Here is a 19722-nt window from a genome sequence, read left to right as displayed (position 1 = left end):
CTCAAATAGCACACACAATGTTCTATCAGTGTTCCAGTAGGGGAACTCTGATAGTAGGGGAGTGTTGTGTTTACTTGTTTAAGGTTCCAAACATATGTAATTTTCTTAACCCACTGTCACGTATAATCCCTCTCCGCCCTCTAGGTCATCAGGTTCCTGATTATCCCGCACACTTGTCACCATCGTCTCGTGCACCTGCGCCTCATGACACTCACCTGGACTCCATCACCTCCTTGATTATCTTCCCTATATCTGTCACTCCCCTTGGTTCTTTCCACAGGTGTTATTGACTCTGTTTTTGTGTTTTGTGTTCATTGTTTCTTTTATTTATTAAAACACTCACTCACTGAACTTGCTTCCTGACTCTCAGCGCACTCGTTACACCCACCTAGTGGCTAAATGACAGCATAGGTTTGAAGTATCATGCTATCTAGTCTTGGGGGTTAGCCAGGGAGAAGTTACAGGAGAGATGAGTAGGACAATGTTAACTCATGACCTGGAATAAAATAAAAGCACAGTTCATTGTCTCCTCAAGTTCATACTGCTTTTATAATGTTAGCCAAATATCAACATGACTGAATGTTTGAAAATTATATATGACTATTAGAATTATGCCTTAATCAATTGACTTGATGAATCAGCTTCTCACATAAGCGTTTATGCATGTTAGTGGTTAAAAATATATGGGTCAAAGACGTATAAAGGTTTTCAAAGTAGCAACAAAATAAAACAGCAATTACAATTCCCTAAAAGGCTTTTTTTATGTTCATTGGAGTATCACTTATGCCCTTAAATTAGTTATTCAAGCATACGGCCAATAATTCATTTTTATTGATTCATATGAATGTACTCTAGTAAAATGTCATATTTAAATATATATTTTATGCTAATTTTTCATAATCACAAGGTTCTATATCCATGTTTAGACTGGCAGAAATATAACTACCCAGAAAAAATGTCATTACATTCTTTTGAATACCACATGTTTGATGTGTCACAGGTACAACTAAAAATTTGTTCTAGGTTTTTTACAAAAACTTCCTGCCTTACACTGATAAAAATGCAAAAATCTATGAAAATATCTTTCACATGACCCTTTGAGATTTATTTTTCTCTCTCTGAGTCAACAAAACAAAGTTATTATATTTAAATATAAAATACTGGTGTTATACTGTATGACAATATTTTGTTACCCTGAATGACATATCACTACAGCCCACAAATATTGAATGTGACTCCTTCAGCAATAACAATAATGATCCTATGAGCTATTATTAGTAGCAGTAATAGTATTTTTCTTTTAGGTTTTTTAAGTTATAAAACTGTGTAAAAAAAACAGGATAAGATGTTTAAAATGTGTAGACTAGCTGAACTTAGATCGCTTCCATACTAGAGAGAGAGAGAGAGAAATGACCCATACGGCACACACATAAAGAACATGGGATTTACTATGCAACATAGTTTAACTGACACATGAGGTTCAATTTAATTCACGTAAGATTAAATCAGCATTGAACATTTCAAAACAAAGCATTAATCAAAAACATTCCATAAACATAATTTAAAAAAATGTTTTGCAACGTGTGCGAGTCGGTAAGCAAGTTCAGGGAGTGAGTGTTTTAATAAATAAATGTAACATAATACAAAACAAGAAAACATGAACAACGCACAGACATGACACTGGAACAGAAACAATAACGCCTGGGGAAAGAACCAAAGGGAGTGACATATTTAGGGAGGTGATTAAGGGCGCTGACACCCTAGACCCACTCCAATTCGAGTACCGCCCCAACAGATCCACAGTGGACGCAATCTCAATTGTACTCCACACTGCCCTTTCCCACCTGGACAAAAATAACACCAATGTGAGAATGCTGTTCATTGACTGCAGCTCAGCATTCAACACCATAGTGCCCACAAAGCTCATCACTAAGCTAAGGACCCTGGGACTAAACACCTCCCTCTGCAACTGGATCCTGAAATTCCTGACAGGCCGGACCCTATGTGGTAGGGGAAGGCAACAACACATCTGCCACGCTGATCCTCAACACTTTGGCACCTCAGGGGTGTGTGCTTAGCCACCCCCTGTACTCCCTGTTCAACCACAACTGCGTGGCCAAGCATGACTTCGAAACCATCGTTAAGTTTGCTTACGACACAACAGTGGTAGGTCTGATCACCGACAACGATGAGACAGCCTGTAGGGTGGAGGTTAGACACCTGCAGTGTGGTGCCAGGACAACAACCTCTCCCTCAAAACAAAGGAGCTGATCATGGACTATAGGAAAAGGAGGGCCTAACATGCCCCCATTAACATCGACAGGGCTGAAGTGGAGTGGGTCGAGAGTTTCAAGTTCCTTGGTGTCCACATCACCAACAAACTATCATGGTCCAAACACACCAAGACAGTTGTGAAGAGGGCACGACAACACCTATTCCACCTCAGGAGACTGAAAAGATTTGGCATGGGTCCTCAGATCCTCAAAAAGTTCTACAGCTGCACCATCGAGAGCATCCTGACCGGTTTCGTCACCACTTGGTATGGCAACTACTCGGCATTTGACCGTAAGCCGCTGCAGAGGGTAGTGCGTATGGCCCAGTACATCACTGGGGCCAAGCTTCCTGGCATCCAGGAACTATATATAAGGCCTCAGAGGAAGGCCCAAAAAATTGTCAAAGGACCAAAAGGCTTCTTAACAGCTTCTACCCCCAAGCCATTAGACTGCTGAACAATTAATCAAATGGCCACCCAGACTATTTGCATTGACCCCCCCCCCCCCTTTTTTTTTTACACTGCTGCTACTCGCTGTTTATTATCTATGCATAGTCACTTTACAAATGACTTCGACTAACCGCCATTGACTCGGTACCGGTACCCCCTGTATATAGCCTCGTTATTGTTATGTAAATATATTGAGTTATTTTTTATATTATTGTTTTTTTTTTAACTTTTGTTTATTTCTTGAACTGCATTGTTGGTTAAGGGCTTGTAAGTAAGCATTTCATGGTAATACCTGTTGTATTCGGCACATGTGACAAATTATATTTGATTCGATTTGATTTGAAGCTCAATTTAACCTGAGATTTTGGATACTGGTGCTCAGTTGGGTGCTCTTATAGACTTTGACCACCGTCCTCACATCTATTAAGCTGTATTCTCTGTGCTTGGCTAGAAGCCTATGAATGATGAAACAGTCCATTGGTAACAGCTGTAAAACCAGGTGGTATATTCAGTCGATTCACCTTTAATGGTGACAATAACACCCTTGCTGTATACTTTGGACTTATTGGAATAAGGCCAAAGCCAAATAACTATGGGGAACTTGATCAAATGTCTCTTGAGGTGTTGGCAGAATGTTTTAAACTTTTACAGTGACATTTGCCATATCTGACAGTTTCTGGAAAAAAATAACTATTGTAAATTGTTGTGGACCTGTGTGGATTTTATGGAGGTAAAATAGAGACATAAGCATGTAAAGTATGATTTGCACATGTAAAATATGAGTTGCACCTTTATAATCAGTTCTGATTTTTGTCACTAAGTGTGACTTGTTTCAGGAATCTAGGCTTAAAGGTTAAAAAAATATATATATATTTAAACATGAGAAAAAAAATCCAGAAAATCACATTGTAAGATTTTTTATGAATTTATTTGCAAAATATGGTGGAAAATAAGTATTTGGTCACCTACAAACAAGCAAGATTTCTGGCTCTCACAGACCTGTAACTTATTCTTTAAGAGGCTCCTCTGTCCTCCACTCGTTACCTGTATTAATGGCACCTGTTTGAACGTGTTATCAGTATAAAAGACAGCTGTCCACAACCTTAAACAGTCACACTCCAAACTCCACTATGGCCAAGACCAAAGAGGTGTCAAAGGACACCAGAAACAAAATTGTAGACCTGCACCAGGCTGGGAAGACTGAATCTGCAATAGGTAAGCAGCTTGGTTTGAAGAAATCAACTGTGGGAGCAATTTATTAGGAAATGGAAGACATACAAGACCACTGATAATCTCCCTCGATCTGGGGCTCCACGCAAGATCTCATCCTGTGGGATCAAAATGATCACAAGAACAGTGAGCAAAAATCCCAGAACCACACGGGGGGACCTAGTGAATGACCTGCAGAGAGCGGGGACCAAAGTAACAAAGCCTACCATCAGTAACACACTACGCCGCCAGGGACTCAAATTCTGCAGTGCCAGACGTGTCCCCCTGCTTAAGCCAGTACATGTCCAGGCCCGTCTGAAGTTTGCTAGAGAGCATTTGGATGATCCAGAAGAAGATTGGGAGAATGTCATATGGTCAGATGAAACCAAAATATAACTTTTTGGTAAAAACTAAACTCGTCGTGTTTGGAGGACAAAGAATGCTGAGTTGCATCCAAAGAACACCATACCTACTGTGAAGCATGGGGGTGGAAACATCATGCTTTGGGGCTGTTTTTCTGCAAAGGGACCAGGACCACTGATCCGTGTAAAGGAAAGAATGAATGGGGCCATGTATCGTGAGATTTTGAGTGAAAACCTCCTTCCATCAGCAAGGGCATTGAAGATGAAACGTGGCTGGGTCTTTCAGCATGACAATGATCCCGAACACACCGCCCGGGCAACGAAGGAGTGGCTTCGTAAGAAGCATTTCAATGTCCTGGCGTGGCCTAGCCAGTCTCCAGATCTCAACCCCATAGAAAATCTTTGGAGGGAGTTGAAAGTCCGTGTTGCCCAGCAACAGCCCCAAAACATCACTGCTCTAGAGGAGATCTGCATGGAGAAATAGGCCAAAATACCAGCAACAGTGTGTGAAAACCTTGTGAAGACTTACAGAAAACGTTTGACCTCTGTCATTGCCAACAAAGGGTATATAACAAAGTATTGAGAAACTTTTGTTATTGACCAAATACTTATTTTCCAACTTAATTTGCAAATAAATTCATTAAAAATCCTACAATGTGATTTTCTGGGAAAAAAAATCTCATTTTGTCTGTCATAGTCGAAGTGTACCTATGATGAAAATTACAGGCCTCTCTCATCTTTTTAAGTGGGAGAACATGCACACTTGGTGGCTGACTAAATACTTTTTTGCCCCACTGTATATATCCTCCAAACACCAGCTTCGAGGGCATTATTACTTAAGGGGGTGGGGAAAAAGATTAGATGTGCAGTTGCTTCGTCTGGTTGATGCAGTGCCCAGACGAGATGAGAGCTAACTGCTACAGAGATAAAAGGTGAGCGCTATCTTGATTAGCTAGCTTGACGTCAATGTCGAACCAATGTCATTATATTCATTTCATTGGCTTACTATATGAGCTGCTTTTCCTGTAAATGTCTAACTGATATACAGTGCATTGCGAAAGTATTCGGCCCCCTTGAACTTTGCGACCTTTTGCCACATTTCAGGCTTCAAACATAAAGATATAAAACTGTATTTTTTTGTGAAGAATCAACAACAAGTGGGACACAATCATGAAGTGGAATGACATTTATTGGATATTTCAAACTTTTTTAACAAATCATAAACTGAAAAATTGGGCGTGCAAAATTATTCAGCCCCTTTACTTTCAGTGCAGCAAACTCTCTCCAGAAGTTCAGTGAGGATCTCTGAATGATCCAATGTTGACCTAAATGACTAATGATGATAAATACAATCCACCTGTGTGTAATCAAGTCTCCGTATAAATGCACCTGCACTGTGATAGTCTCAGAGGTCCGTTAAAAGCGCAGAGAGCATCATGAAGAACAAGGAACACACCAGGCAGGTCCGAGATACTGTTGTGAAGAAGTTTAAAGCCGGATTTGGATACAAAAAGATTTCCCAAGCTTTAAACATCCCAAGGAGCACTGTGCAAGCGATAATATTGAAATGGAAGGAGTATCAGACCACTGCAAATCTACCAAGACCTGGCCGTCCCTCTAAACTTTCAGCTCATACAGGGAGAAGACTGATCAGAGATGCAGCCAAGAGGCCCATGATCACTCTGGATGAACTGCAGAGATCTACAGCTGAGGTGGGAGACTCTGTCCATAGGACAACAATCAGTCATATATTGCACAAATCAGGCCTTTATGGAAGAGTGGCAAGAAGAAAGCCATTTCTTAAAGATATCCATAAAAAGTGTAGTTTAAAGTTTGCCACAAGCCACCTGGGAGACACACCAAACATGTGGAAGAAGGTGCTTTGGTCAGATGAAACCAAAATTGAACTTTTTGGCAACAATGCAAAACGTTATGTTTGGCGTAAAAGCAACACAGCTGAACACACCATCCCCACTGTCAAACATGGTGGTGGCAGCATCATGGTTTGGGCCTGCTTTTCTTCAGCAGGGACAGGGAAGATGGTTAAAATTGATGGGAAGATGGATGGAGCCAAATACAGGACCATTCTGGAAGAAACCTGATGGAGTCTGCAAAAGACCTGAGACTGGGACGGAGATTTGTCTTCCAACAAGACAATGATCCAAAACATAAAGCAAAATCTACAATGGAATGGTTCAAAAATAAACATATCCAGGTGTTAGAATGGCCAAGTCAAAGTCCAGACCTGAATCCAATCGAGAATCTGTGGAAAGAACTGAAAACTACTATTCACAAATGCTCTCCATCCAACCTCACTGAGCTCGAGCTGTTTTGCAAGGAGGAATGGGAAAAAATGTCAGTCTCTCGATGTGCAAAACTGATAGAGACATACCCCAAGCGACTTACAGCTGTAATCGCAGCAAAAGGTGGCGCTACAAAGTATTAACTTAAGGGGGCTGAATAATTTTGCATGCCCAATTTTCAGTTTTTGGTTTGTTAAAGTTTGAAATATCCAATAAATGTCGTTCCACTTCATGATTGTGTCCCACTTGTTGTTGATTCTTCACAAAAAAATACAGTTTTATATTTTTATGTTTGAAGCCTGAAATGTGGCAAAAGGTTGCAAAGTTCAAGGGGTCCGAATACTTTCGCAAGGCACTAGTTAGCTAGTTGTTGCTGTTCTCGTGTCTGTTAAATGTTTCAGCCGCAATATCATGATCATGTTGTCATGTATCTGCAGACCAGCGAGGAGTAGAAAAGCCTACCTTGGGTGAGCTAGCTAGAACAACATCAACTAGCTTGCTATAATATCAGATAGACACATGGGTAGAGCTAGCTATCTGTAGTAACATTAAATATTTGAAACCACCACATGCACATCACCTATATGTTTTACATGACATATTATGTTTTGATTTATTTGTACTGTATTGCGATCTGTCTCAAGTTGTACAAATCATTAGTATGAAGAATACTGAATTCCGCTGAATTATCAAGTGAACTGACTTCTGATTCAAATAATGCTGTGCCTATCTTTCAGATCTGTAAGCACACCTCTGTCTCACTAGCCACACACCCACTGCCTCAGAGTGGTTGGGTAATCTCCTTCCTGTCTGTCCCTGTCCAGGAGTGACATTGGACAGGGCCACAGTGTCTCCCAAACCCCCGTCTCAGACCTGCATTCACTTGGGGCCAAAGCCAGGCCACTGGTACTTTTCAGCTGTTATTTACGTAACAATGGCTAACTTTGAAGTTTAACACCTTATCACAAAGCAACTGTTTTGATTATGCAGAGGTTGTTGATTCTGCTCTTTTTTAGAGATTCAGAGTGTTTAATAGTCAAATGCACTGGGTTGCAGGTATGATTGCAGGATACAGTGACCATCTGGCTTCGAGCTACAAAATGCAGGACTAAGTTAAATAAAATAATTACAATTGTAATTAAAAAACAACAATAGAAATAGCACTATACAGCGCATTTGGAATTAATTCAGACCCCTTTACTTATTCCACATTTTGTTACATTACAGGCTTGTTCTAAAATGGATTAAATACTTTTTTTCCTCATAAATCTATACATAATACCCCAAAATGACATTTTGCAAATGTACAAATAAAAAAAACGAAATACTGTATTCAGACCTTGCTATGAGACTCAAAATTGAGCTCAGGTGCATCCTGTTTCCATTGCTCATCCGTGAGATGTTTCTACAACTTGATTGGAGTCCACCTGGGGTAAATTCAATTGATTGGACATTATTTGGAAAGGCACACCCCTGTCTATATAAGGTCCCACAGTTGACAGTGGATGTCAGAGCAATTACCAAGCCATGAGGTCGAAGGAATTGTCCGGTGAGCCGGGATTGTGTCGAGGCAAAGATCTAGGGAAGGGTGCCAAAAACATTCTGCCGCATTGAAGGTCCCCAAGAACACAGTGGCCTCCATCACTCTTAAATGGGAGAAGTTTGGAACCACCAAAACTCTTCCTAGTGCTGGCCACCCGGCCAAACTGAGCAACCGGGGCCTTGGTCAAGAACCCGATAATCACTATAACAGAGCTCCAGAGTTCCTCTGTGGGTTCGGAGAATCATCCAGAAGGACAACCATCTCTGCAGCACTCCACCAATCAGGCCTTTATGGTAGAGTGGCCAGATGGAAGCCAGTCCTCAGTAAAAGGCACATGACAGCCTGCTTGGAGTTTGCCAAAAGCCACCTAAAGGACTCTCGGACCATAAGAAACAAGATGTTCTTGTCTGATGAAATCAAGATTGAACTCTTTGGCCTGAATGCCAAGCGTCACGTCTGGAGGAAACCTGGCACCATCCCTACGGTGAGGCATGGGGGTGGCACCATCATGCCATGGAGATGTTTTTCAGCGGCAGGGTCTGGGAGACTAGTCAGGATCGAAGCAAAGATGAACGGAGCAAAGTACAGAGAGTTCCTTTATGAAAACCTGCTTCAGAGCGCTCAGGAATCCGACTGAGGAGAAAGTTCACCTTCCAACAGGACAACGACCCTAAGCACACAGCCAAGACAATGTAGGAGTGGCTTCGGGACAAGTCTCTGAATGTCTTTGAGTGGCCCAGCCAGAGCCCGGACTTGAACCTGATCGGACATCTCTGGAGAGACCTGAAAATAGCTGTGCAGTGACTCTCCCCATCCAACCTGACGGAACTTGAGAGAATCTGTAGAGAAGAATAGGAGAAACTCCCCAAATACAGGTATGCCAAGCTTGTACCGTCATACCCAAGACTCGAGGCTGTAATCGCTACCAAAGATGCTTCAACAAAGTACTGAGTTAAGGGTCTGAATGCTTATGTATATGTGATTTTTCCATTTTTATGTTTAATAGGTTTGCTTTGTCATTATGGGGTATTGTGGGTAAATAAGGCTGTAACGTAACAAAATGTGGAAAGGTCAAGGGGTCTGAATACTTTCAGAATGCACTGTGTACATAATAACAACTGTGGCAGTGATTAATAAATACATGTCCATTGGGGTAGAGGCAGAGTACAGATTGCTGAGGGGGTATGGTGGTTTGACCATAGGGGGAGCAGCAGCATGACTATTGAGTGAAATAAAAACAAGAAACCTTTTTGGGCAGGGGAAAGGGGATGGCTTTTCAGCAGCCCGATGGTCTAGTCTGAGGGTAGAAACTTTTGGCAAGTCTTTCTGTTTTTGCCATGATGCTCCTGTACTGCCCGCGTCTGAGTGTTTGAAGCGGGGAGAACAGGGCATGGCTTGGGTGGTTGGAGACCCTGATGATCTACTTTGCCTTCCGGTGACACCTGGTGTTCTAGGTGTACTCTAGGGCCGGCAGTGTGCACCCAATGGTGTGTTTGCTCTCTCACACTGGCATAACAATTTACACACTAACAAGGGTCTAACAATGTCTTGATGAGTTTCTATGCTACTCTCTGTGCTCCAGGCAATTGAGCAGCTAGTGCGAACCAACAAGATCACTCGGCAGATCCATGAACGTTCCTTCTTCACCAAGCCAGTGCCCGGCATCGTCATGGGGGCATCTTCATCCAGCTATGTGTAAGTAACATTTGCAATCTAACTAATAATTTCTTTGAGCAAGGAGACTGAATTTGATTGATTGTCGAGTATCTGTTCCTGGTATTCATCATTTTCCTCGTCACCTCCTCCAAGGCCACCATCCTGCTGTGCTACTTCCACTTGTGTGCAGAAGTGGAGGAAGCCATACATACAGTACATGGATCTGGTTATCACAATAATGGCATACTGTGATCTTTCTCTTTGTATGTAAGCAATGTGCAATATATTTTTAATGGATTTTGTGTGAAGTCTTCATGACAACACTAAATCTATTTTAGTTTTATGAAAACATTCTAAATTATGCAAATGTTTCTTTCTAATATCACTCAATATCGATCCAAGCACCTAGACCTCACCGCAGTGTCCGAACCTAAAAAGTGTGTTGTGTTTTGTATAGGACTCACTGTTGTTGGTACTCCTTCCTGAACAGTTTCTTCATGGTAGTCTACCTGTTTGTCTACGAAGTGCACTACTTCTTCTCCAAGCTGCAGATCATCAGCGTGGCCGTCGGCCACTTACCATCCTCTACTTCACCATGATCATGGCGCTCATATTCTTCCTTTTCACAGAGGAGTCAAGGACAATGCCACACTACACAAGTCTAGACTCTAACAGATTTTTCCAGAGGAGCTCAAACAAATACAGTATCTCCTGATTTTAACTTTACCAACAGTGCTGGAGCTTTTGGCAGACTTTTGGCAGATTCTGGACGATTGTTTCCAGCCACCCCTCTCAATAGGAATTTTATCCACCTTTATGGAAATTGATGGTGCTGTAATAGCGAACCGAGCCAGTTGAATATATTGATGCCAGGGATATTTTTGGTGTCTGTGTGCTCCTAAAGTGCTATGGCCCTGTGTGCTCTTCCATTATTTTTGTGTTTTTATAAAATCATTTCTGGTACGCTCCTAGCTGAGCGGCATGAGGCCTGTGTGGCATCGCACTGTTAAAATCATCCCAGTGAGGAGATGAAACACTTGCGTCTTGCAAAGCCACATGCTCTAAGTCCTCTCTACTCCAGCTACGTGTTTTAATGGGCTGATATGGGTAATACTAATAAAGAGAACCATTGTAAATGTATTTTCTCCTTTTTAATGCTTTTTGCCTTTTTATGCCATTGCTTTTACCACTTCAATGCCTTAAAAGGCTCTGCATGGTAAATCTGATGTCTGAAGTGGCCGTACTACGATGAAGCTTCTGCAGACTTCAGGGCTTTCATACTTCTTACGTTTTTCAGAGGAGAGCTATTGTGAAGGAAGTTGTTGTTACGGCGCTCGTTTGTGGAATGACCGGACCAAGGTGCAGCGTGGTAGGTGTACATCGTTCTTTTTATTGATGACACCAAAAGCAAAATAACAACGACAAAAACGAACGCGCACAGTTCTGTAAGGCAAAATAAACTATACAGAAAACAAGATCCCACAAAAACCAAGAGGAAAATTACAACCTATATATGATCCCCAATCAGAGTCAACGATTCTGATTGAGTGATACTGCTATATACCCTTTGTTGTCAATGACGGAGGTCAAACGTTTTCTGTAAGTCTTCACAAGGTTTTCACACACTGTTGCTGGTATTTTGGCCCATTCCTCCATGCAGATCTCCTCTAGAGCAGTGATGTTTTGGGGCTGTTGCTGGGCAACACGGACTTTCAACTCCCTCCAAAGATTTTCTATGGGGTTGAGATCTGGAAACTGGCTAGGCCACTCCAGGACCTTGAAATGCTTCTCACGTAGCCACTCCTTCGTTGTTTGGGATCATTGCCATGCTGAAAGACCCAGCCACGTTTCATCTTCAATGCCCTTGCTGATGGAAGGAGGTTTTCACTCAAAATCTCACGATACATGGCCCCATTCATTCTTTCCTTTACACGGATCAGTGGTCCTGGTCCCTTTGCAGAAAAACAGCCCCAAAGCATGATGTTTCCACCCCCATGCTTCACAGTAGGTATGGTGTTCTTTGGATGCAACTCAGCATTCTTTGTCCTCCAAACACGACGAGTTTAGTTTTTACCAAAAAGTTATATTTTGGTTTCATCTGACCATGTGACATTCTCCCAATCTTCTTCTGGATCATCAAAATGCTCTCTAGCAAACTTCAGACGGGCCTGGACATGTACTGGTTTAAGCAGGGGGACACGTCTGGCACTGCAGGATTTGAGTCCCTGGCGGCGTAGTGTGTTACTTATGGTAGGCTTTGTTACTTTGGTCCCCGCTCTCTGCAGGTCATTCACTAGGTCCCCCCGTGTGGTTCTGGGATTTTTGCTCACTGTTCTTGTGATCATTTTGACCCCACGGGGTGAGATCTTGCGTGGAGCCCCAGATCGAGGGAGATTATCAGGGGTCTTGTATGTCTTCCATTTCCTAATAATTGCTCCCACAGTTGATTTCTTCAAACCAAGCTGCTTACCTATTGCAGATTCAGTCTTCCCAGCCTGGTTTAGGTCTACAATTTTGTTTCTGGTGTCCTTCGACAGCTCTGAAAATTACAGGCCTCTCTCATATTTTTAAGTGGGAGAACTTGCACAATTGGTGGCTGACTAAATACTTGTTTGCCCCACTGTATATCCAAAATGTCCATTCATAAGCGCGTTTGATCCAGAAAAAAAACAGCTTACATAAACGCAACTTCACTACAAAATATTTCAAAAGTTGCCTATAAACTTAGCCAAAATATTTCAAACTACTTTTGTAATACAACGTTAGGTATTTTTAAACGTTAATAATCGATCAAATTGTAGACGGGGCAATCTCTATTCAATACAGGAAAGAAAACAAACCAGCGCTGCTTTTCACGTCTTGCGCAACTCATAAAAGTGTCCCCAGTTCTGAGTTGGCCTACTTGCACAAAGGAATAACCTCAACCTGCTACATAAGTTCTGTTATACTCACAGACATGATTCAAACAGTTTTAGAAACTTCAGTGTTTTCTATCCAAATATATGAATAATATGCATATCTTATATTCTTGGCATGAGTAGCAGGAAGTTGAAATTGGGCACGCTATTTATCAAAAAGTGACAATTCTGGCCCCTAGCTTCAAGAGGTTAAATAAAGGTTAAATCAAATCTTATAGAAATATCAGGAACAAATTCAGTCTAAATACACTAGAAGCAGTATTGGGTTATGGTGTACTTCCTGCACTCTAAGGGACTTCCAACATCATTCAAAATAATAATTATTGGTTCAGTATAGCACCAGACAATAGACAATAGACCCTTTTAGGAAGTGTGTTTTTATCATAAGAAAAAGTACAGCATTAAAAGCCTTGGAACTAACCGGCTAATTTACTAGTGGTTTAGATCTGACCTGACACCCTGTATTCAAGTGTATGGTCTAAAACAACCATGTTAGGAGTTGTACATAACATACAGTATATGATCTAGCCTAATTGGGGTCTTTTCGGAGTACATGAATCTACCTCTGTGCCACATTTATTGTGTTTATCTAAAAAAAAAGACAACTGTAACATTATATCACCAACAGTGGCCATTGTGTAAAATGCCATGGCCCTCAGGGACCTAATCTGTGGTGGCCCCAAATCTAAGTATTTTCAGGGTTCATAAATCTAGCTCTGTGCTGAATTTGAAGCCTTTCTCTTCAAATAGTCCTTCTGAATTGTAACCATAATCAGTGGCCATTTTGAAATATGAATTTAAGGTTAATGTTAGCCATAAGGTTTGCAGTGTGGTTAAGGCAACGGTTCATTTTTAAATAATTGTAGAAATAGGCGAGGTTTATGACTGTGGCTGTGGTAACTAGTGAGGACCGGAGAGAACGTAGTTAATTCTCCCGCCACCAGCGCTTGAAGTAAAGTCCACCAGTGCACAAATGCTGTGTTACACAAGTTAACAAACTCCCATTTCAACAGACATTTTGGAAAATGTGTTTTGTCTGACTGCAAAACTTAAATAACAAATGTTACTAATTATACATGTTATGTCCTATCACAAATACATTTTATCTGTCAATTTCTTTTTTTTCAGTTATATAGCTAACGTTAAACTAGCTATCTAAGTCAGCTAGCTACCTCAAATCAACATCTTGCCTGCTAACGTTAGCTCGAGTGATAGCTAACAAACTATTTTCTTCTGTTGTGGTAGCTAGCTATGTTAGCTAGATAATGTTAGCCTCGCTAGCTTATTGGAGCTTACTGTTAACATTGATGTTTTACGTGTCACTGAATATAACTAGCTAAATATAAAGTTTTTGTCGACATCTGGTTAGCTAACGTTATCATCGTTAGCTAGCTAGGTAGCTATGTCAGTGCCTGTAGAAAGCTAGCTAAGTCTGACATTTGACTGGTGTCGGTCACTTTCACGTTGCTTCCATTCAGCCTCAAGAGCATTAGTGAGGTCGGGCACTGACATTTGGCGATTAGGCCTGGCTTGCAGTCGACGTTCCAATTCATCCCAAAGGTGTTCAGTGGGGTTGAGGTCAGGGCTCTGTGCAAGCCAGTGAAGTTCTTCCACACCAATCTCAACAAACCATTCTGTATGGATCTTGCTTTGTGCACAGGAAACAGGTAAGGGGCTTCCCACAAAGTTGGAATCACAGAATTGTCTAGAATGTCATTGAATGCTGTAGCATTAAGATTTCCCTTCACTGGAACTAAGGGGCCGAGGCTGAACCATGAAAAACAGCCCCAGACCTCATCCACCAAACGTTAGAGTTGGTACTATGCATTTGGGCAGGTAGCGTTCTCCTGGCATCCGCCAAACCCAGATTCGTCCGTCGGACTGCCAGATGGTGAAGTGGGATTCATCACTCCAGTGAATGCATTTCCACTGCTCCAGAGTCCAATGGCGGCAAACTTTACACCACACCAGCCGACGCTTGGCATTGCACATGGTGGTCTTAGGCTTGTGTGCAGCTGCTTGGCCATGGAAACCCATTTCATGAAGCTCCCGACAAACAGTTATTTTGCTGACGTTACTTCCACAGGCAGTTTGGAACTCGGTAGTGAGTGTTGCAACCGAGGACAGGCAATGTTTACGCGCTACAGGCTTCAGCACTCGTCCCTTTCTCTGAGCTTGTGTGGCCTACCACTTTGCGGCTGAGCCATTGTTGAGCCTAGACATTTACACTTCACAATAACAGCACTTACATTTGACTGGGGCAGTTCTATCAGGGCATAAATTTGACAAACTGACTTGTTGGAAAGGTGGCATCCTATGACAGTGCCACTTTGAAAGTCACTGAGCTCTTCAGTAAGGCAATTATACTGCCAATGTTTGTTTATGGAGATTGCATGGCTGTGTGATCAACTTTGTACACCTTTTAGCAGTGGGTGTAGATGAAATAGCCGAAAACTCATTTGAAGGGGTGTCCATATACTTTTGCATATATAGTGTACTTTTTGCCATAAAGAGAGTCAGATTTGTCCCCTAAAGGAGACAGCCATCCAGAGGGCAACGTGGATACATGAAAACGGGTCCAAGACCATGGAGGAGATCTCAATCACAGTTGTCGGATACTCCAGGCATGGTGGGTCATACTAAGCACCTCAGCAACAGGGTTAAAATCAAATTAATTTCCATACATGATTTAAAGTATACTCATCAGGGTTTGGGTCAGTTCCGTTTCAGTTCCAGTCAATTCAGAAATGACACCTAATTCTATATTGTCCTCATTGAATTATAGCATTAAAGAGAATTTTAATTTTAGTGTGCTCGAACCGTGATACTCATACTTGTCAGTAGGCAGAATTCAATGCGTGATTTCATTATTCTTGTGCCAGTTTCATGGATGTGCAAAATTATATGCATTACAGCTTAGATTTTGCCATTGAACGTGCTACCTTTCAATGTACCCTTCTAATTGAAATGATAAATAAATGAATAGATTTGTTTGTGTCTACCTGTTCTCCAGATTGCTCCAAATTTTGATTTACTCAACTTTGGATGTTCAACAAAGCTGACCGAAAATAGTTTTCACTAAGAAGATACTGCGTCAGGGCCGCAAGGATATTCATGCTGGACCTGCTGTCAGAGCTGGATGCAGACGTGATTACTGCAGGTACAAAGTGGCAGAGACTCAACACCATACATATTAACATCCTGCACAAAGCGATATACTTATATGAGTAGAAGTATATAGCATGTTCTGAGCAATAGGAAAGGTTTGTAATGGCGTGTACAATGTACTACTACTTTTGGGAAACAATTATTGGCTTAAGATCCTTTTTTTTATTTAGATTTTTTTTAGGGGGTGCTATAGCACCCCTGCTTCCTGCTGCAATGGGTGAATCAGAGAAAGTGGAAAGCTTTTCTAGGACTATAATTTCCTCCTCACACGTAAGCCTAGGCTATTGTTGGATTCAAGACGAGGTTGTTTTTATTGATCTCGGATTCTCAGTTTGTCCGTGTCAATGTAAACTGTCATTTCAATCATTTGTGCGGTTAAAAAAAATATTCTGCTAAAGTCTCCAGTCATATAAAATGATGTAGAATTGTTTGAAATGGGTTTATAAAAGGCCAGATTCTTCCTGGACCCAAGTAATATTTTTTTCTCCCATTTGTGCAACTTCTGGAAGCACCTCTACTCCAATGCTCTATGCCACCAAGCAAATGCGATGATATGTATGCACGGCTTTATTTTTTTCTTTATTTTTATCCGTTTCGGTACCTCAGAGTCCCACAGGTCACCCCCCTCTCGCGCTCTCTTTTTGTTCTGGCACCTCACGGTTTACAGTTTAAGCATTGGAGTGCAGGCATAAATACCTTCCGTTTTGTGTGACGCTTTAAGAACAGAGTCTGCGCAATGAGAGCCCGAGAATTGCGGTTGGTATGCGTTGAAATTCAACCAGAGAAATTTAGGTAATCATTCTTCCTGTGAATAAAGCACGGACACAGGACATAAGACTGGAACTCGAACGCGGACTGAGGGGGGAATTTGGGGACAGTCATGGCGGGGCTTGGAGTGAAGAGGAGGAAAGCGGGGCTCCCTGGTTTTTGCTGGAAAACCTGCTACTTTCATATTTTATTCTGGGTTGTCTCGGTCTGTGGTGAAGAGAAGACGTTCATTGTTGAGGTAGGTCAGATGCACGAACAGGGATGCAATTGATTTATTCTATACAGCATCCTTACCGAAACGGACTGGGCAAAATCGCACAGCACTGTATTGCGCTTCTTTATAGCGCAGGTGGAAATACAATAAAATCGTGCGTTTGAATGTTTATCTGTGTATCGTTTATGAATAGCTTATCCGAACTGTTGACAGCTCTATAACAATTACATTATCCAAATAAATAAACCACATAAACAAGATGTCAGGCAGCTCTACCATTTTATTTATTGAGATTTTAGTGGCATTAGCCTATGTATCACCTCACCTCAAAACATCTATAGATTGACCTAGATCTACATGTTCAACTCCTCTACACATATTCACTTGAATGCATGTTGGAAAAAACATTGAACGCTTTTGTCCGTCGAATTGATTGTTTATGAACACAGCTGCCTTCACGATCATTAAGTTTAATTTCGCAATGAGAATTATTTAACCTTTCTACTCGCATATTCATCCACTAGTGGTAGCCTAGTATATGGGTTGCAATGACAAATGACATACAAAGAGACTGATTATATGTTTTGCATGCATTGGAGAGGAGAATCATTGCGCCACAGCACATGTAGCAAATTCCAATTCGGTATCACTGTTTAATTTAATGTCACCTAGCTATGGTATCCCATATTTGGAGCTGATTTAAACATGACTAGTATTAAAATCAAGGTTACGTGGGTCAATGCTAAACACAACAGTCAACATTCATATATGATATGCACAATGAGTTGAAGCACAAGCTACAAAAACATTAGACCTTTCATAGGGTTCCCAGTTATCTAAAACACTGTTATTATCATAAGGTATTTTGTCAATAACAGCATATCAACAATATGCTAATAAAATAAGTCCTTCCACACAGAAAAAAAACTTATGTGCTTTGTTTTCATTTGGACAGAACAAAGAATCCAGAACTGTTACATGATTCCAAATATAGCTTCCTCCATAATTTATTGCAATAGCAGGGAGTAGAGAGGGCACTGGTGGCATATAGAGTTGTATATGACTTTGTGCTGTGTTTTGAATAAGCTGTTTGCAGTGAAAGCCTTTCCAATTGCTTGTAATGTAACAATTTCAAGATGATAGGTACACACAAAGATAGTTCTTTATAGGTGTTTGACAAAGCATGGTTGGTGAGTGTGGACAGTATGATATGAGTAAAACATTTTTTTTTAAATGGGGCCATGAAAAAAGAGAGTAACTGAACAGATGGACTTTTGATTATATATGTCAGTCCTGCTGCCTTTAAATCAATTTAATTAATCCTCACTGACATTATTTTTATTATGTATGAATGAATAGACCATTTCTATAGTCAGAGTCCATCATTTAGCATAATCCTCACCCGATCCTTTCCTGTGACATCACGTGCGTACCTGAGTGTCATGGCTGAACTTTAGCCTGGTGGTTAATTCTGTTTTTCCTTTGTTAGGCATGACAACAATAAAGGAGTTGACTAAAGCAGAAGCACATCTGGCTACCAGGCTAGATAAAGCTGCTGTTATAGCCTAGTGAATTTAGCAGACTGATAAACACGCAGGACCCTTTTAAAACCAACATTAAGCCCTCTCATTAGGCTCCCTTCGAAGGCTATAGAAATGTCCCGATTGATTATAGAATTCATGACCATCGGCCAGACAATATGTAATTATGATTGCAAATAAACAATTTAGAGATATGTTGTCAATCACCAGTGATAGATTGGACTCTCTAGTATGCTTCCTCTCTCTCTCTGACCCCCCCCCCCCCCCCCCACACACACACATCATTATTTATATTGTATGCTCAGAGTATGCATGTATTCTTAATCATATTTATATAGTTCAGTGTTTATCTTTGAGGATACTGTACTGCTAACAGTAAGCCTATTTGTTCAGCTGTATGCCTAGATGACACCGCCATCTCGTTCCAAGTAAGGATAATTGATTGGCCAGTGTTTGCTTAGTTATAAATTGGCATTGGCTGTTTGATGAGAGATGACTTGACACTGTCAAGATTCAGAGGGGGCTTATACTGACATTAACTTGAAACCTGCCACCTGACCAAATCAAATCAAGAGGGAGATAAAACAACCGAGGGAAAGGATAGGACTTGGATGGTTACTAAGTTCAGCAAGCTAAATTCACATCACTCACATTTATACTAAATTCACGCAATCTTGTACAGCTCCAGTCATGCAGATATTTTGGTTCTCCCTGGTACTGTACTTGCAGTAATTGATCAGTAAATGTCACTGATGCCCTGAGTGCACACATCGAATAAAATACATTAATAAAGTTTACCTGGGAGTTATGTAACCTGCATTAAGGGCATAGCGCTTGACTCAATCATTTCAGTCATGTGATGTAATATCCACTGATGATGACAGAAGCTTTTGTGCTTGCAATATCATTTTAACACTTTCTGGTCAGTAGAATGATGTGGTACTGTAGCTTGGTACCTGCTCTGGATTGGATCTAATACGTTGACTTCTTGAATGCATGTCAGGCAGTTTGGAAATCAGCCAGTTAGGTTATGATATAGCAAGGGTTTCATGGTAGTTTGGTAAGATTAGACTGAACTGGGTTGTTGGGAATCCAGTGATACGGCAATGAGTTGTGTAATATTTAAACACTTGGCCTATATAGCCACAGTACAGTAACTGTAAGATGTTAATTTCCCGCTGTCTATTTGAGGATGATGTGCCCACCAACCAAACTGGAAATCTCAAGAGCTGAATACTTTAAAATACATGTTTAGCTAGATACAGTTTTCCCCCCTATATTAATACAGTCTAAAACTGCAGTATGTTACTAGTCTTTG

At 41.1% G+C, this 19722-nt stretch overlaps 1 protein-coding gene across 2 annotated transcripts in view; it reads left to right on the top strand.

Moving 5' to 3' along the window:
* Positions 1–16599: 16599 nt before the first annotated feature.
* mmp24 (matrix metallopeptidase 24) overlaps positions 16600–19722 on the top strand; it is a 67862-nt gene continuing 64739 nt past the window's right edge. The window contains exon 1 of one of the 2 annotated variants that reach the window (XM_021568353.3): positions 16600–16887. In XM_021568353.3, coding sequence (XP_021424028.1) covers positions 16762–16887 — 126 coding nt within the window. In that variant the 5' untranslated portion in view covers positions 16600–16761. The remainder of the gene's footprint in view (positions 16888–19722) is intronic. The other variant, XM_021568354.3, reaches the window with a different exon arrangement.

This window comes from Oncorhynchus mykiss, chromosome 17, assembly GCF_057628025.1.
Source record: "Oncorhynchus mykiss isolate SJ-2025 chromosome 17, ASM5762802v1, whole genome shotgun sequence".
Classification (NCBI taxonomy): Eukaryota; Metazoa; Chordata; class Actinopteri; order Salmoniformes; family Salmonidae; genus Oncorhynchus; species Oncorhynchus mykiss.
The sequence above is the reverse complement of the archived record's forward strand: the minus strand, read 5'-3'. Positions and strand labels throughout refer to the sequence as shown.